The 15,098-nt window shown below is 35.8% G+C and overlaps 1 protein-coding gene across 1 annotated transcript in view; it reads right to left on the bottom strand.

Moving 5' to 3' along the window:
* The window catches only part of CACNA2D3 (calcium voltage-gated channel auxiliary subunit alpha2delta 3), a 466,439-nt gene that overhangs the window by 269,228 nt on the left and 182,113 nt on the right, over window positions 1-15,098 (bottom strand). Inside the window, exon 5 of the mRNA XM_026857568.1 lies at window positions 14,163-14,325. Within this exon, the coding sequence (XP_026713369.1) occupies window positions 14,163-14,325 (163 nt within the window). The remainder of the gene's footprint in view (window positions 1-14,162; window positions 14,326-15,098) is intronic.

A 15,098-nucleotide genomic window follows, 5' to 3' on the forward strand; every position in this document is an offset into this window, starting at 1 on the left:
ACAAGTTTAGTGTACAATACATATTTTTGCACACACCCCCTTATATATAGCTGTAGCCAACAGATGTGCAGGGGGGGGGGGTTGTTTGTTGTTGGTTTGGGATTTTTCGAAAGTCTCAAACTTTTCTTCGGGTGACACAGTGGTTATACTAAAAGAGAAGAGAGCAGCAAGAAAACCTCAAAACCAATGTTTTTCCAGACTCAAAATGCAAAAAATACAGGTAAGAAGGAGGACACCTTGTATGTTTAAAGCAACCAAATTTCTTTGGTGCAATACAAAGGCAACTGCTTTTGGGACAGCACGATGATATCCTAATTGACATTTCTTAAACCTGCTTTGGTGGAATTTATCTCTATTGCTGCTGAAGGAAAAAGAATGAATCTTTTTGCAGACACACACATTAAATAACTAATGCCTGGCTTTGGGCACTAACTTCTCCTCCAGATAGGAAACTGATCCACAAGGCAACAAAAAAATACTACAGTTTCACAAAAATTATTATTTTTGGAAAAGTGAATTTTAATTTTTTCTTAAATGTAATTGTATGTCTAAATGATAATTCATACCATTCCCTTTTTTATCCTGCGATATAACGTATGTTTCATGTAAGAACTTTTCACTGCTGCATTCCAGACTGACCTTTCAAGCAAGCAACACATCTCTAAAAGCCAAATGCAGCTGGATGAGGCAACACTGATTAAGCTAGTCCAACATGTTTAACTGTCTCCTTACTATTTCTGCAGTTGTGACTGTCTGGGGACAGACCCCACAATTTCAGTGCTGGCATGCTTGAAGTTTCTTTTTCATTCAGTGATGATAATTGTAAATAGGTGAGAAGACAACTTGCTTCACTGAAGAGATTCTTGAGTAAAGTAGGTAAGCCCCAGGATAATCAAAAATGAAGCTGAAATAATTTACCAGACTTCTATTCAGGTAAGCACCCCAAACATGACATGCCTCCAAGTCAGAGATGCTGAGAGTATGGACAGTAATAGTGCTTGGGTTAAAACTAGTTTAAAGGTCTTTGTTAACTGTAGATTAAAACATACTCTCTTCAAGTTCAGTAAATTCACTCTGATTCAAAGAGGTTGCCATTGCCTTGCTTCTTATTCATATTCTCAGTCCAGCAATACTTTTGCTTTTGGACTTCATTTACTTCACTCTTGAAAATTTTGTCTCTTTAGTCCACAGTCTTCCCCTACAGTTCAAAAGGTTCATATGGCATTTCTCTCATTTGCCCTGTCATTATAACACCCATCAAAGTAAACAAGGTGAGTTGCAGCAAGCGAGGACAAAATTCACTTTGAACACAGAAACTGTGACATTTTCTAGAGAGGTTAGTCAGTGGGACCCAGTGTGAACTTATGCTTATGTAGCTTGAGGCAAGAGATCTGCCTGCATTCATGCTGAGCCCACGTACACATATACCCAGGGAAGTGTGGTTCAGGACCATACCGAGACACCAATTCTGTGACTTGCTGGAAGTCGCAGAGCTGAACTAGCATGGCAGGAAGCGTGAGGTAATGAGGAGCCATATAGCAGGATTCATTATCTGCAACTCCACACTCTGCTTTAGCCTTTTAACGCTCTCAGTTGAGCTCCAGTGCGTACTGTGGAGATGTCTTTCTAGATTCCTATAGGGGTTACCTAGTACCCAGGCCCAGGTGGATGCAAACAACAGCATTAAAGAGCTGATGCTTCCACCCTTCACAATGGGAGCTAAAATGGTGGCTCCACATCTTCTAATCTGTCAGCAGAGAAGTTAATACTCATCAGAGACAGTAATACAGAAAAAGGAAAGATAAAAGAGGAGCTAGAGTAATTTTCTACCATTATAGGCCAATGGTAAATTATAGTCACTTTCTTGCCCCTGCAAGCAACAAGAAAGTAGAGGGGGCATCATGATTAACAGAGGGGTCTCAGGCCGAAAAGCCTCTTAATATTGTATCTGAGATACTGCTCATTAACAAACCTTCACTGGCTCACATTCGTCAAAAGACAAAGCCCAACCCCAAGCCACAGCTGTTGAATAAGGAGTGATAAAGAGTAGGGCTTTTTAGAAGACAAACTTAATGTTACCGTGTAGCCTGTATCTGACATCTAGTTGCCATGGTGATGTGGATGTATTAGAAACAGAGATTAGGTCCACAGCCAGAGACAGACAGACTAGGATACAAGAAAGATAAAGCACAGTATACATCTTGTGTGGTGATGCCAACATTTCCAAAAGGCTTGCTGTTACAGACAGAGAATTGAAAAAGAAAAAGAAAATCTGTGAAGCTAAAACCCTTTGCAAGAACAAAGCAGCAGCCTGACTAGAATCTGGGAATCAGATTTGAGGCAGAATTTGAGCAAAACCAGATGGAACAAGTGGAGAAGCCTGTGCATCTTTGTCCAATAGCCAGTAAGAGTTAAAACAAAGAAATACGGGAAAATCGGATATTCTCTGCAACCTTGACTAAATCAGTTAGACTAAGAAAGTTCCTTTTAAATTAAACAATGACCAAAGTTAGGAAGACAGTGCAAACACTGTGCTAGAATCTTAAAACATTAAGACAAACAAGTCAGGGGAAGGATTTCAAAATATAAATATAGTGGTCCAGGACAATATGTGGCCATGACTATTGAAATAACAACTCCAGGATGTTGAATTTTCAGAAGCATAGTCCATAAAATCATATATGACAGTGACAGACAAGATTCTATTTCTTAATTTCACACCTTGCAGGAAAAGGGTTTTACATATCTGCTAGCTGCAGATTATAATCTTTCTTCATCCCTTGAGAAATGGGGGGGTTTTGGTTCTAATATTCTCAAAAATAGGTAAATTCGATTTTGACAGCCACTTGGAAAGCATTGATAGGAAAGTATGACCGAACAATATTCATAGCTCTTTTTAAGTATCAAATTGAAAAAAACCTCACTTAATCAAAAAATGGTTGTGGTTCATCACATTTCAATATCTTTTAGAGAAGGCTCTATTACATGCAGCAATTTTTTTTTTCCTATGCAAGCAAAACTTTTGATTAGAGTCTGCATTTATTGACTTATAGTGCATAAAGTCATCTTTTAACATGCAGTGAAAAATCATGCAATGGAAATGCCATTTGACACAACTGATATTCTTTACCAGTCTCTAAATTGTTCAGGCAAAATTTAAAGACAATTTGTTAAGTCTAAGTCTAGGATCTACATTTGTAATGTTTCCAGCATTCAAGTAAAAGTGGTAAGCAGAAAAGCACAGACTAGACCTGATGCTTTTGTTACTAAAGACACTGAGTTCAGAATTATTCAAAGCTGTATTGCATTCATCCTGTTTGTAAATAATTTCTTAAAGTATAGGACAGACAGACGGATGGAAGGAAGGAAGGAAATAAACTGCAAGAAAAAGAAGAAAACATCTGTTGATAGAACAAAGGGCAATGGTTTTAAACTAAAAGAGGGTAGATTCAGAGTAGCTATAAGGAAGACATTTTTTTACGATGAGGGTGGTGAAACACTGGCACAGGTTGCCCAGAGAGGTGGTAGATGCCCCATGCTTGACATTCGAGGCCAGGTTTTACAGGGCTCTAAGGAACCTGATCTAGTGGAAGGTGTCCCTGCCCATGGCAGGGGGGTTGGACTAGATGACCTTTAAGGACCCTTCTGATGCAAAGCATTCTATGATTCTATGATGTACAACCCAGAAAATGAGAACACACAAAAAATTGATTGCCAACTTTCCATAGTAGTAATAATAATAATCATAACACAAAGCTTTAAAACAAAGATTTGTCAGATGATAAAATCGATACTTTCAACAGCCAGTAAATGGTAGGGGACAAAAGAGACAAAGGCACAAAAGACAGTACACAGGCTACAAATAATCATGCCATGAGCAAAGCTATAAGAGAAAGTAATACAGCCTATTTCTACAGAAGAGTATCACAACTCAGTAAAAAAACACCAAAGCAAATATACTAAGTCAGGGAAGAATGCTAAATATGGGCTCTCCACATGGAAAGCAATTGAATTGTGAAAATTATGAGAGCAATATTAAAAATGGAATTGAAATCCATAGGGAAGTATAGCATATTTATAGTCATCTTTTCTCTGAAATGATTGAAGCCCAAATATACTTCAGGGCTTTCAAGATACTTTTTAATCACTTCTTTTATAAATCCATATTTACTCAGAGCAATCACTGTTACAGAGTCAAAATGGTTGCTAAAAACTGAATGTATTTCAAATCCAATGGCGTGGAATTAGTCTCAGTGTGCTATTAATTTAAGGAAAAATTAATTCATACTATTATTAATGAAGACTTCTTTACCTTTTTACATATTATTGAGCTTTTAATTGTATTTTATATTCATGAACCATTTTTAAAAATGCTGATGACACAGCTTGAGACTCTCAGCAACATATTGTGTGCCTTATGTTTGTTAGTTGAGTTGACATAAACCATATCTCCTGTTGACAGAAGTGCTTGAAAATATTCATGGACTTCAGCATCCATCACAGAATGGAAAGCACTGATAAAATCCCTTCCTGTACTTTAAAAACACCAGAAGAGCAGCTATACTTGTAGTATGACAATGGAAAGAACAGACGGAAGACAGTCAGACAGACCTCTCTGAGTTAAAATTAATATTATTGCTTTTTTTTTTTTTTCTCAAAGTAACAGATTAACTCTTGGACTGTATAACACAGATCGTCAAATTTTATTTTCTGTCTTCGTGGTTCTGCTCTGTCAGTAAAGACATAACAACATCTTGCACTAAGGCTACTACTTAATTATCTGAATATACCTAGACAGAAACCCGACAATATGTAATCCAATGACATATTTTTATTTTTTCTCTTTTTTTTTTTTTAACACCTCAAGCAAAAAGGATTAATTTTTCACCTGACCATGCCCATACTATTCTTCAGCTTCCTTAAAAAATATCTTCCCTGTAACATACCTATACTTTCCAATTTAACAGAGAACCAGGCCTGATGTTGTAAAAATGTCAGTGTCATTTACTAAGGCACCTGTCAATTTACAATAGCAGAGATTCTATACGTTAACCTGTCTCTGGACTGCTGATAGGTATTTGCTAAAGACCAGCCAATCTGATTATAAGAAAAAAAAAAAAATCCTTCCTAGTGCCAAAACAGCAACTAGAAGAGTGCACATATCGCAGAGTAATATCAGGGGTAGGAAAGAGGGAACTCTTAATGAGAGATTTTTAAAAGTCAATTGTAATCATTCAGTGTAAACCATATTGTTCACCTGCTCCCCTCTCAAATACTTTATAGTGTGGAACAAAGCCTTAGTCAATCACACAATTCACAAAAAACATGACTGTGACCTCAAAATGTATTTCTAAATCATGTGGCAATACTATGAAATATAACTTCCTTGATGTAACAAAGGATGAGAAAATTCGGTCTTTTATACTGGTAGACATTATGAAAAGTCAAGTTGCAGAAAAATGCTAAGAGAAATGTGTTCAGTATAAATAACATCAACATTAAAAAGAAATCAGTGTAAACACTGTGCCAAAAGTTCATGCTACTTCCTTAATTTAAAACGTACTCATATAAGGAAAAAGCTGGAACATGGTCCAATAGTATAAGCCCCATTTTCCATTATAAATGAAATGACTTTTCAGATCCAACACTTCTAAGGAAATTTTATGCTTTATTTTGACATATCATTATAAAAATGGTAATTGATTCTAACATATTTTCTTCTCCCTGCACAGAGCATACTTCCTCCTTGAAGCAGAGTCCATCACCTTTTAGATGGGCAGTTAATGATATCAAGGTTCTAAAAAAGGAAAATGCATTTGAATAACTATCTGCACATGTCTAGACATTGATATTTTAATGCAGATTGGGCAACAACCAGGAAAGCAGGAAAGTGCTTCAGTGTCTTCCCGAATCAGAAAGCCATTTATGGAAGATAGGTATTATTGTAGACTTTACTGCCTGTAGTCATGTTAATATGCTCCTCTTCTGCATTACCCACTACATCCTGCTTTTCTAAATACCAATCAACATTTCACCTTGGGCACTTTGAAGACAGTAATCAGTTCTTTTCACAAAGTCTAAGGATTCTTCCAAACTAAGAGAAGACATTTCCCTGTTTAAAGAAAAATTTCCAAAACTTAGTGTGTTCAGAACAAGCCTATTCATTTGTATCAACATGGTCTTTCTGCTTGTGTGGACCTAGAACGATGTTCATTTAAGTATCCATGCAATATTCACCCCAGGACTTTACAAGGGATAAAGTGCAAGAAGACCGAGCTAAAAGATGGAGATGTCAGTTCCACAGAACTTTGAAGCACAGGCTTCAATCTCCCCTCCGCAGTTCAGCAAGCGTTAAATTTTAAGACGACAAAAACCAATAGAACATAACTGTTTGGGGGGAGGTGGCATGCACTTCGCACAGATTGCTCAGCCGGGTCTAAAACTCTTCAATAGTCACACAGTTTATAGCCTCAGGCTATACAATGGAATCCCACTGGAAACAAACTATGGGAAAACAAGTAGTAAAATACTGGTGTACAAAAATATAATGTCTCTCAAAAGCTTTCTGTATATTGTACTTTCTGTCGCATTCTGTTCAAATGGAAGAAAGTGCAGATCTTGCAATCTAGCCATCTCTGGATGGGAAGCAAAACAGAGACAGTAACATTGTGGTGCAGCTTAATAAATTATAATTCATCTGATCCAGGATGTGACAACTTAGTTGCAGAGCCATGGTCACAAAACTATCTTGTATCCATAATATTTCCATGCAATACTCCAGTGAATCATGCATATATGTCAACACCTTTTGGAGTAATAACAGACTGCACAACTCTCCACCATGTAGCATAGATGTGTCTCTTCCTCTAACATTCACTAGTGATGAAAACAAAAATACATTGAAAATAATTAAGAGCATTTAGAATTTGAAAACCTTTCTTCAATGTCTTTGAATTATACAAAAAACTCAATGGATAACTACATCTTGCAAAGCTGTAGAATGCATTTAATTCCACTGTCAGCTGTGTGAATAGGATGAAGATTTATCCTCTAGGAAATATTCCTCCATTATAAAACTCAGCAAGTAAAACAAAATTATATATATAGTAAACTGGAAACAACAACCAATGAAAAAACTCCTATTAATTTAAATAAACTTATGTAAGCCTACTTCCTTTCTATCGCCAAGAGAAATTATTTTTCTTCTTGCCTTTTTTTTTTTTTTTTTTTTTTTTAAAGACAAAATCAGACATTTTGCTCAAGCTGCATCTGATCTGATTCCAGTAAAGAGATTATCCTCTTTCCTCAATCTACCTCTACTGGCACATGTCTACCTCCTCCACCATCTTTCAGAGACCACCATCCAGAGCTGGCAGGGAATACAGATTCAGTCACCCCAACTCAAGTTATGTCAAAATGTTTCTATTTTCACTCTGCTAGGAGAAAATGCTGATCTGATTCCTTTTACTAAACCAGTTTCAGGAAGAGCCTACAGAACAACATATGACAGTTGGTTTGAATGGGACAGTAATAACCAGCAAGACAAGATCCCCCAATAACCTGCAGCTGACATCATGCATTCAGTTGTGCCTTGAGATACCTTACAACTTCATTCTAGGAAATTAATCTCAAAAAAAGCACCTTGTTATAATAATAAACATAAAGCAGATCAAGCAAGAACTAGCTCATAGAGAAAGGAGATATAAATTCAGGATTGAAAATAGGAGAAAGTATTTTTTCAGTAAGCAGGGAATTGAGTAAGATGTAATTAGAAAAGGAATACAATATGCACTTGTCAAAGTGCTAGTACAGGCATAAATAAGAACAAATTAAATAATCATTTACGTTACAGATAAAACTGTAAGTTCACCTAAGAGTTAGTACAAATCTAGGTCTGAATAACCACATTCACTCTGCATCTTCTTGGGAAGGCAAAGAAAAGAAATGGAGGTAACAGATACCCAACTAGGAAAGTAAAACTGACCTCATTCTAAAAGACATTTTTATTTTTTAAGAACATTTAGAAAGGTTGTCTTGTGTTTGTAATATTTTAGTCCCGATCAAATCTGGAGGCAGAGCTACAGTGAAGATGATATGAGATAGAAGGTTTTTAGAAGTAAATATTTTTAGACTAGAAGAAGCTCTGAGGCACAGAAGTCTCTCTTCAGCTCTAAATTTCTTACAGTGAAGAAATAATGACATTGAGCACATTTACTCTAAACAGAGATTTTGTAAAGACGAAGCAGTTTCTTGTATCCAGCTGTGATTAGAACCCATTTAGTTTTGTTATTCTGCTTTGACTGTAGAAGGCCTGCATCACTTCACGTTTCATTGTATTCATTTGCATCTAGAGGTCCCAGGGAGATATTGTTTACCCATGGAAAAAAATCCCAAATTATTCAAGACAATCAAATTACAAAGTATGTGCCTAAGAATCTTACTATAAACCCTTGGTTCCCAACCAGAGGCTGTAGACACTGAAGCCCTTAAAATCCAAAAGTCTAAGTACTTAATTGTTGATCACAACAAAAGACAGTTGAACAAAAGACACTTTTTGAGAAACTATGGTGTTTCAACATCAACTGTCCTTATAATACAAATTTTCACAGTTTGCAGTTATTCTGGAAATGTTCTGCATGTTCATGTCCCAGAAACATTCAAGAAACACACTCCCCAGAAAAGGAAAAGGATTAAAAAGTCTTCCAGGTGGGTAGGTGTCTGCTGTGACACATCCAAGTATGTTTGCATTCCTAGGGATGGAAGAGGCAACTGCAGTCTAATACTGATTTTGCAGCAGTCATGTCATTGACTTCAAGGAGTTCAATCTCCTAGTTTGTGCCAGTACTTGATAAAGGAGAATTTAGTGCTGGTTAAGTTAGTTAGTCAGTTATGTTAGTGAATTACTCTAACCCATTTTAACAACTAAAACCAGTAAGAGAATGAGAGAGTAAAATTTACATAATATAAAAGCCCACAATTCTGAGGACCTAAGGTAAAAGCAGAAAGGTACAATAGAAAAATAATTTAAAAGGCAAGGAGATGTGCTTGTGTCTAGAAATTTCTAAAGAACTGAAAAAATAATCTGGGCTTTTCCCTTCCTACAGACTACAAATGTAAAGTTTACCTTATCATATAAACAAAGACTAACTGCAAAAGCACAAAATCAGGAGTTGTTTTCAGTTGATATTGAGATAATGTATTTATCAACATCCTCTTGAATTTCCTAGATTTTATGCAACGCTAACATAAACAGATGAGATCCTGCTGTGTGTCACTTCTGGTACTGTACTATGCTATACTTCACTTTTCAATAGGTGTCGTATTTTGCAGTTGCCTGAGTGTATGTCATGAAGACACATTCACCCTCACCCCGGCTTTGGTTTTCATCTACATTCTTCTGAAACCCAAAAGCCAGGTATTCATAAGCCTCTTCCAAGAACTTGAGAAAATGCTGAGTGTAAACTCAATAGCAGAAAACATGTCATTGCTGTCCGCAACGGCAGGTAAATATGAGGTGACATAGACTTAGAAAAATAAAACTGGAATAGGTTCTTCAGCTCAGGTACAGCACACACTTTGGACAAAGAATGTAGGATTTTAAGAAATTAAGACTCCCTACATTCTCATACTAACAAAAGGTAAAATGTTACTCTATTTTTCTTTTATATGCTATCAACATCTGCAAGATCAGATTTGAGTGGTCTGAAGCCTTCTTATAGCATATTCTCATATACATAAATCCATTATAGAATGATACTTTTTCCCAGTGGTAATCCTGCTGCCAGAAACCACGTTCTCCATGGATGGTTGCCAGAAAGCCTAGCCCATGTTCCAACTGCCTACTTTTTAATTATATGTCACATTCCTAGGTTCTGCTTGACATACGACTAGCATCTCAGAAATTAACAAATCAAATGTTTAAACTATGTAAACTTTAAATCTTTTATTATTTTTCATTATTATTAATCTATTTCATAATAGCTGTTTAAAATACACCAATTGATGTGTAGAAAGGTATATCTGAGCATCTTTGGAATGTATCCCCATGGAATTGTACATGGAAGATATATCTGAGGGAGCAGCATGTCCCAAATCACTTACATTCTAAAATAACAGGAGAGATAAAAAATAAGAGACATGAAAACTCACTTTGGTGCTGATACATAACCCATGTAAATAAACTTTATTTTAAAAACAGCAGCAGCAGAGTTAGACAGTGCCCTACACACACTTCTTCTTGAACCCAGGCTTCTGCCTTTGTACTGCACTGTCCAAACTGGATTCAGATTGATTCTATACTTCCAAAACTAAACTTTCGTTCTAATATGAAATGAGTAAATTTCTTTCTTCCTTCCTTTTTCATCTATGAATATACCTATATGATTAATTCACTAAGAACCCTTTTCCCTAATTTCTGTTGGAAATCTGTACACAGTTGATAATTGCTAGTTATCAAATTTGTGGAGGGAAAAAAGAGCTACCATTTGCCAAAACAGTTATCACAGAACTTCTTGCTTAATCTTAATTATATATTCATTATTTTTAAAAATACTGCCTTGCAAATCCTGTGGCTATAGACAATGAATACACTCTGTGCTTAAAGAGAAGAAACAGAATGCACTGACAGATTTAGAATCCCAATGTGTGCTTAAATATTTCAAAAGCAAAACATGATCAAATAAGCAGTCATTTTCAGGAAAAATGAAGGAGGCCAATTCCATCAGAACGTTCTGCAGTTTAAATGGACCATGAGCCTTGCTGTGAGACAGTCTAGAGCTGAGAGAGGTCTCTCTATATTGACAGATAAGCACACTTATCTGTAAGGCACATTTATCCCACTTTTTTTTCTGAATTTATTCAGTATATGAACATCATAGGAATGAATGCCAAAATAGAGTTTTCTAAGCCCCATAGGCTTTATATTCCAAAGATCAGTAACTTTTCTATTTTTAACATTAATTGATGTGCACTGTAAGATATGGAGAAACCGGGGGACAAGGTTTTGCAGAAGAGGGGAATGAAAAATATAAGAGCACATAAATAACCAGACCAGCTCTTGATATTTTATAAAGATGACCAAGAGTATTGTAAATGCAAAATTGTTTCTTTATTAACTTCACTAATTTATTTTTCCTCCTACATTTATAGTAGGTGCATGTAATCTCTACTCAAAGATGGCACTAGCTACGTGTATGCTTACAAATTAGGTTGGCAGCCTTTTTTTATTGGCTCTCATTTCCCTTTTCAAAATGTTGCATGTTAAATTTTAATATCATAGTTTTTATATTTATGATATTTCAGCTTTCTTGATTTCCACCATAAAAGCAATGAAATTTGCTTTTGCTTTTTATTTTCTGATTCTAAACTTGATGTCTTCCTTAAAATGGGAAATATTTCGTCCCACTGTTACCATCAATATTTTTTAGCTTTTCTATACTGAGACTGAAAGAACCAGAAGATATATGAAGAATAGCAATGTATTTATGTCCTATGATTTTTAAGCCAATCTCATTTAGAGCCTAGTAAGGGACTCTGAACATTTACTTTAGCAATTCTACAACTGGGAGGAATCACTATGATCATGCAAGCTGACCAGGCCAAAGTTTTCCCCCCAGTTCTACACTACGTATTATTTCAAAAACAATGAAAAATAATCTAGTCTTGATTAAAGGCTTGGAGGGGTGGACATAGGATAACACCCTTTTAATAGATCACTATCTTCATTTTTAAAAAAACACAAACAAACAAACAAACAAAAAAACACCCCACCACAAACCTCCAATGACTTAACTGAGCCCACATTTGTGCAATTTGCAAAATAATGGAGGCCAATTTTAGCCATGGGATCTTTCTAAACCTTTGGCAACCAGATTACAGAGTCTGGTATTATTAATTAACTAGAGATCAATTAGTTAATCCTTTAATCATCTCTTGAATAAACTAAATGGACTGAGTTCCTGGAGTCTATCAGTCTAAGGCTCGTTTTTCAACCCTTTGATGAGTCCTGTCTCTCCTCTGAACCCACTGCAAATTATCAATATCTCTACAACTAAAAAGCCCAAAATAAAGGAAAAAATTTAGAATTGGCTTACAAATAAAGTTCATTTTTCTATTCTGACTTGAGAGTCCTGGGTTTAAATATTCAATGGTTACACTTGTTTGTTTTCAACTGTGAGTTTGGCTGTGGCTTTGCCTAGTAATTCAATAAAATAAAACATAACCTGGAAGCAAACAGTCATTTTCTAGAGAAATGGTGTTGTGCAGCCACTTGGTTGTAAACCTAACAATACCTACTGCCTGTACCCTCAGGCTAGGATTTAATTAACTTGTTATCACCCCTACGCATTACAGAACTGAAGAAATGGGCAACAAAAAAATATAGGTATACAGGCCTCTTCTTGGCAAGCGTAACATTTCCAGACATTGTCAGTCTCCAAGCCGAGACTATCATGTTCATGTGTAAGGAAAATGTCAGCAAGAAGATTTCAGCAGTTGGAATACATTTAAACAATAAAAAAAAAAAAGAAAAAGATTTTCTGCAGCTGCATAAAGTGATGATTTTGGCTGGTTTGAATTAGACAAAGTGGAAACAGGAATCATCACAGAGCTCTATCTTCCCCATCTCTACAGGCCAGTCCCTGTATTAGAGGCCAAAACAAGATGCAACAAGCGCTTTGACTTTGGCTTTTAACTGTAATTAATCAGCATACAAAAAAGTATTCTATACATAGCGGTATTACATATCATGTAATGGAGGTCCTTTAATTTCACTGCTCTTGCTAACTAAGTACTCAGGTTAGTTTACTTCTCCAGAAAAACACGATTGCCTGACCCCTATATCCCTTTGCAACCACGACTTTTTTTCCTCCTTTCTTTCCCTCCTTAGCAATACTGAAATTAATTAATTTATAGACAGGCTCAGTTAAACAAATATTAGCACTTGCACAAAAAAAAAATGGTTTGGTAGCTTTAGAATATTTAAGTATTTTACACATCTTTTCAAAATACCCCATATTAATAACTTTATAACCTTTCAAATACTCTCTAGGAAGCTCTGTTATTTTGTAATCCCTGATTTAAGACATTACTGTCCAATCTTTGGCTCCTCAAGATTCTCAAGTCTGAATCATAACACTGAAGAGAAGCTGTCATATCAATTGCTTCTCTTACCAGCCCAACATATCCAAATTAATTCTCCTTCCATTTGTGATTACACAATATCCTTTCATGAATTACCACAACTTCTAACCTGGAACCTATTATGAGGAAAGCATTTAATGTATTTTTAGCTGTCTTCTAGTATAGTTAAAACAAGGAAGAGGAACCAGATAATGAGATTAGGCAGCTCTCTACAGACCAATGACAAATATACTGTAGACACTGTTCAGAAACTTTGGCTCTTTCCTCCCTAATTTTTCTTTTATTACTGGCTTGAGAAAAATAAATAGATACACGCTGAATAAGCACAGTAAAATTACAGAATGCTGCTGTCTGATCAAAGGGAAGTGGCAAAAGGAAAATGAGTAAGCATGTACCTGAGGTTCAGTTGGAATTCCCAATTTTTAGTCCTAAACCCACCACTCCGAGTATCTAATTAGCTATTTGTTAGTGCTATGTGCTAGCTAGCACCTATGACAAATAGTCAGGGGATTAGAAATTTTAACGTAGCTCATTTCTCCTAAATATTATCTGAAAACTCACAGCAGCTGTGTGGACAGTCATATACAGCTAGAATTGTTCCCAGAAACTTGAGAGCATAAATCTAATAAAATATTCCCTTTCCATCCATCCTGTATCTTTCAAAGACACTTCTAGCTCTCAGCAAAGACAGAATGTAACTTGTGACAATGAAGATCTGCTCAACTGATTTGGAGATTCCAGAAAATAACTCATGAAAACAAACATATTCTGCCATATTCCACGGCAGAATTCATGCAAGTCTAATATGCAAATCATTGACCATATTTAATTGCTAAATTGCCACAGAACTAAAAATACTATAAAACTGTCGTGTGTTAAAGCATGAATCCACTGAAATTTCAGTTTAATTGCAAATTGGAAAACACACGCAATATATAGTGAATCCACAGCTTAATTTTAAGAGCAAGGAAGTTCCTGTGTTCAGCCAATGGAATGATGAATTAAACCAGCTCTTTTCTTACCCTTATTGTACATATTGGTTGGTACTTGGACGTCACTCAGACTGATGTTCACAGGCAAGTTATTGAAGTGGTCATTTGGCACTAGAATGAACTCCTTCCCCAGCTCCAGATAGTTTCCTTCTTCATCTCTTTCATTTATGAGCACAGCATTGAAGTATTCATACTGCAACAGAAACCCACAGTCACTATTCAGAATTCACATTCAGCATAAAAATATAAAGTTTGAATATTTTAACGTATGTATCAATCCATGGATTCACATTTACATATATCTCCATCTAGAATAGAAGAACAAGATATTTTTATCATCTCAGATTCCCTCTATACTCCTAGTACAGGTACATTTCTGAAACCAGACTTATAAATACATCTCAAGAAAACCCCATATTACCTCAGATCTCTGGCTACCCTAAAAATGTTGAGAGCCCAACAGACACCCTGAACATAAACAGTGTATGCACTATTTTTAATACAAAGCTCTCTAGATTTAAATAATTCCCTGGATAATTAACAATGATCTCTCTGTTTAGCTTATTTCTATCAGTTCAAGAACTGCTATCAGTGCTGAACTCAGGCCTTGACAAACTAAATGTGGTTTTACTTCACAGGGATATTAAGTACAGCTGTTGTTGCTTACCCAGTGTGTACTGACTGACATTTCCTAAAGAAAAATATTTGCTTTATGCTGAATTTTACAAATGCACATCATAGTAGGTTTTGTAAAATTAAGCATGCTTTAATAGGGACATATAAACTTAGCAGTGACTTATTTTGAACAAGAAATTATTGTCTCCCTGTTACACATTCCTGAAGACTATTTGGCCTATTTTTTACAGAACTATCACCAGATAAGCAAAGGCAATTTAGATAAAATTACTGATTTCTTTACAACCTAGTCTAACCAGAAATTCTATCAAGTTTTGAAGGCAGCAAACA

Source organism: Athene cunicularia, assembly GCF_003259725.1.
Source record: "Athene cunicularia isolate RWA chromosome 12 unlocalized genomic scaffold, athCun1 chr12_part1, whole genome shotgun sequence".
NCBI lineage: Eukaryota > Metazoa > Chordata > Aves > Strigiformes > Strigidae > Athene > Athene cunicularia.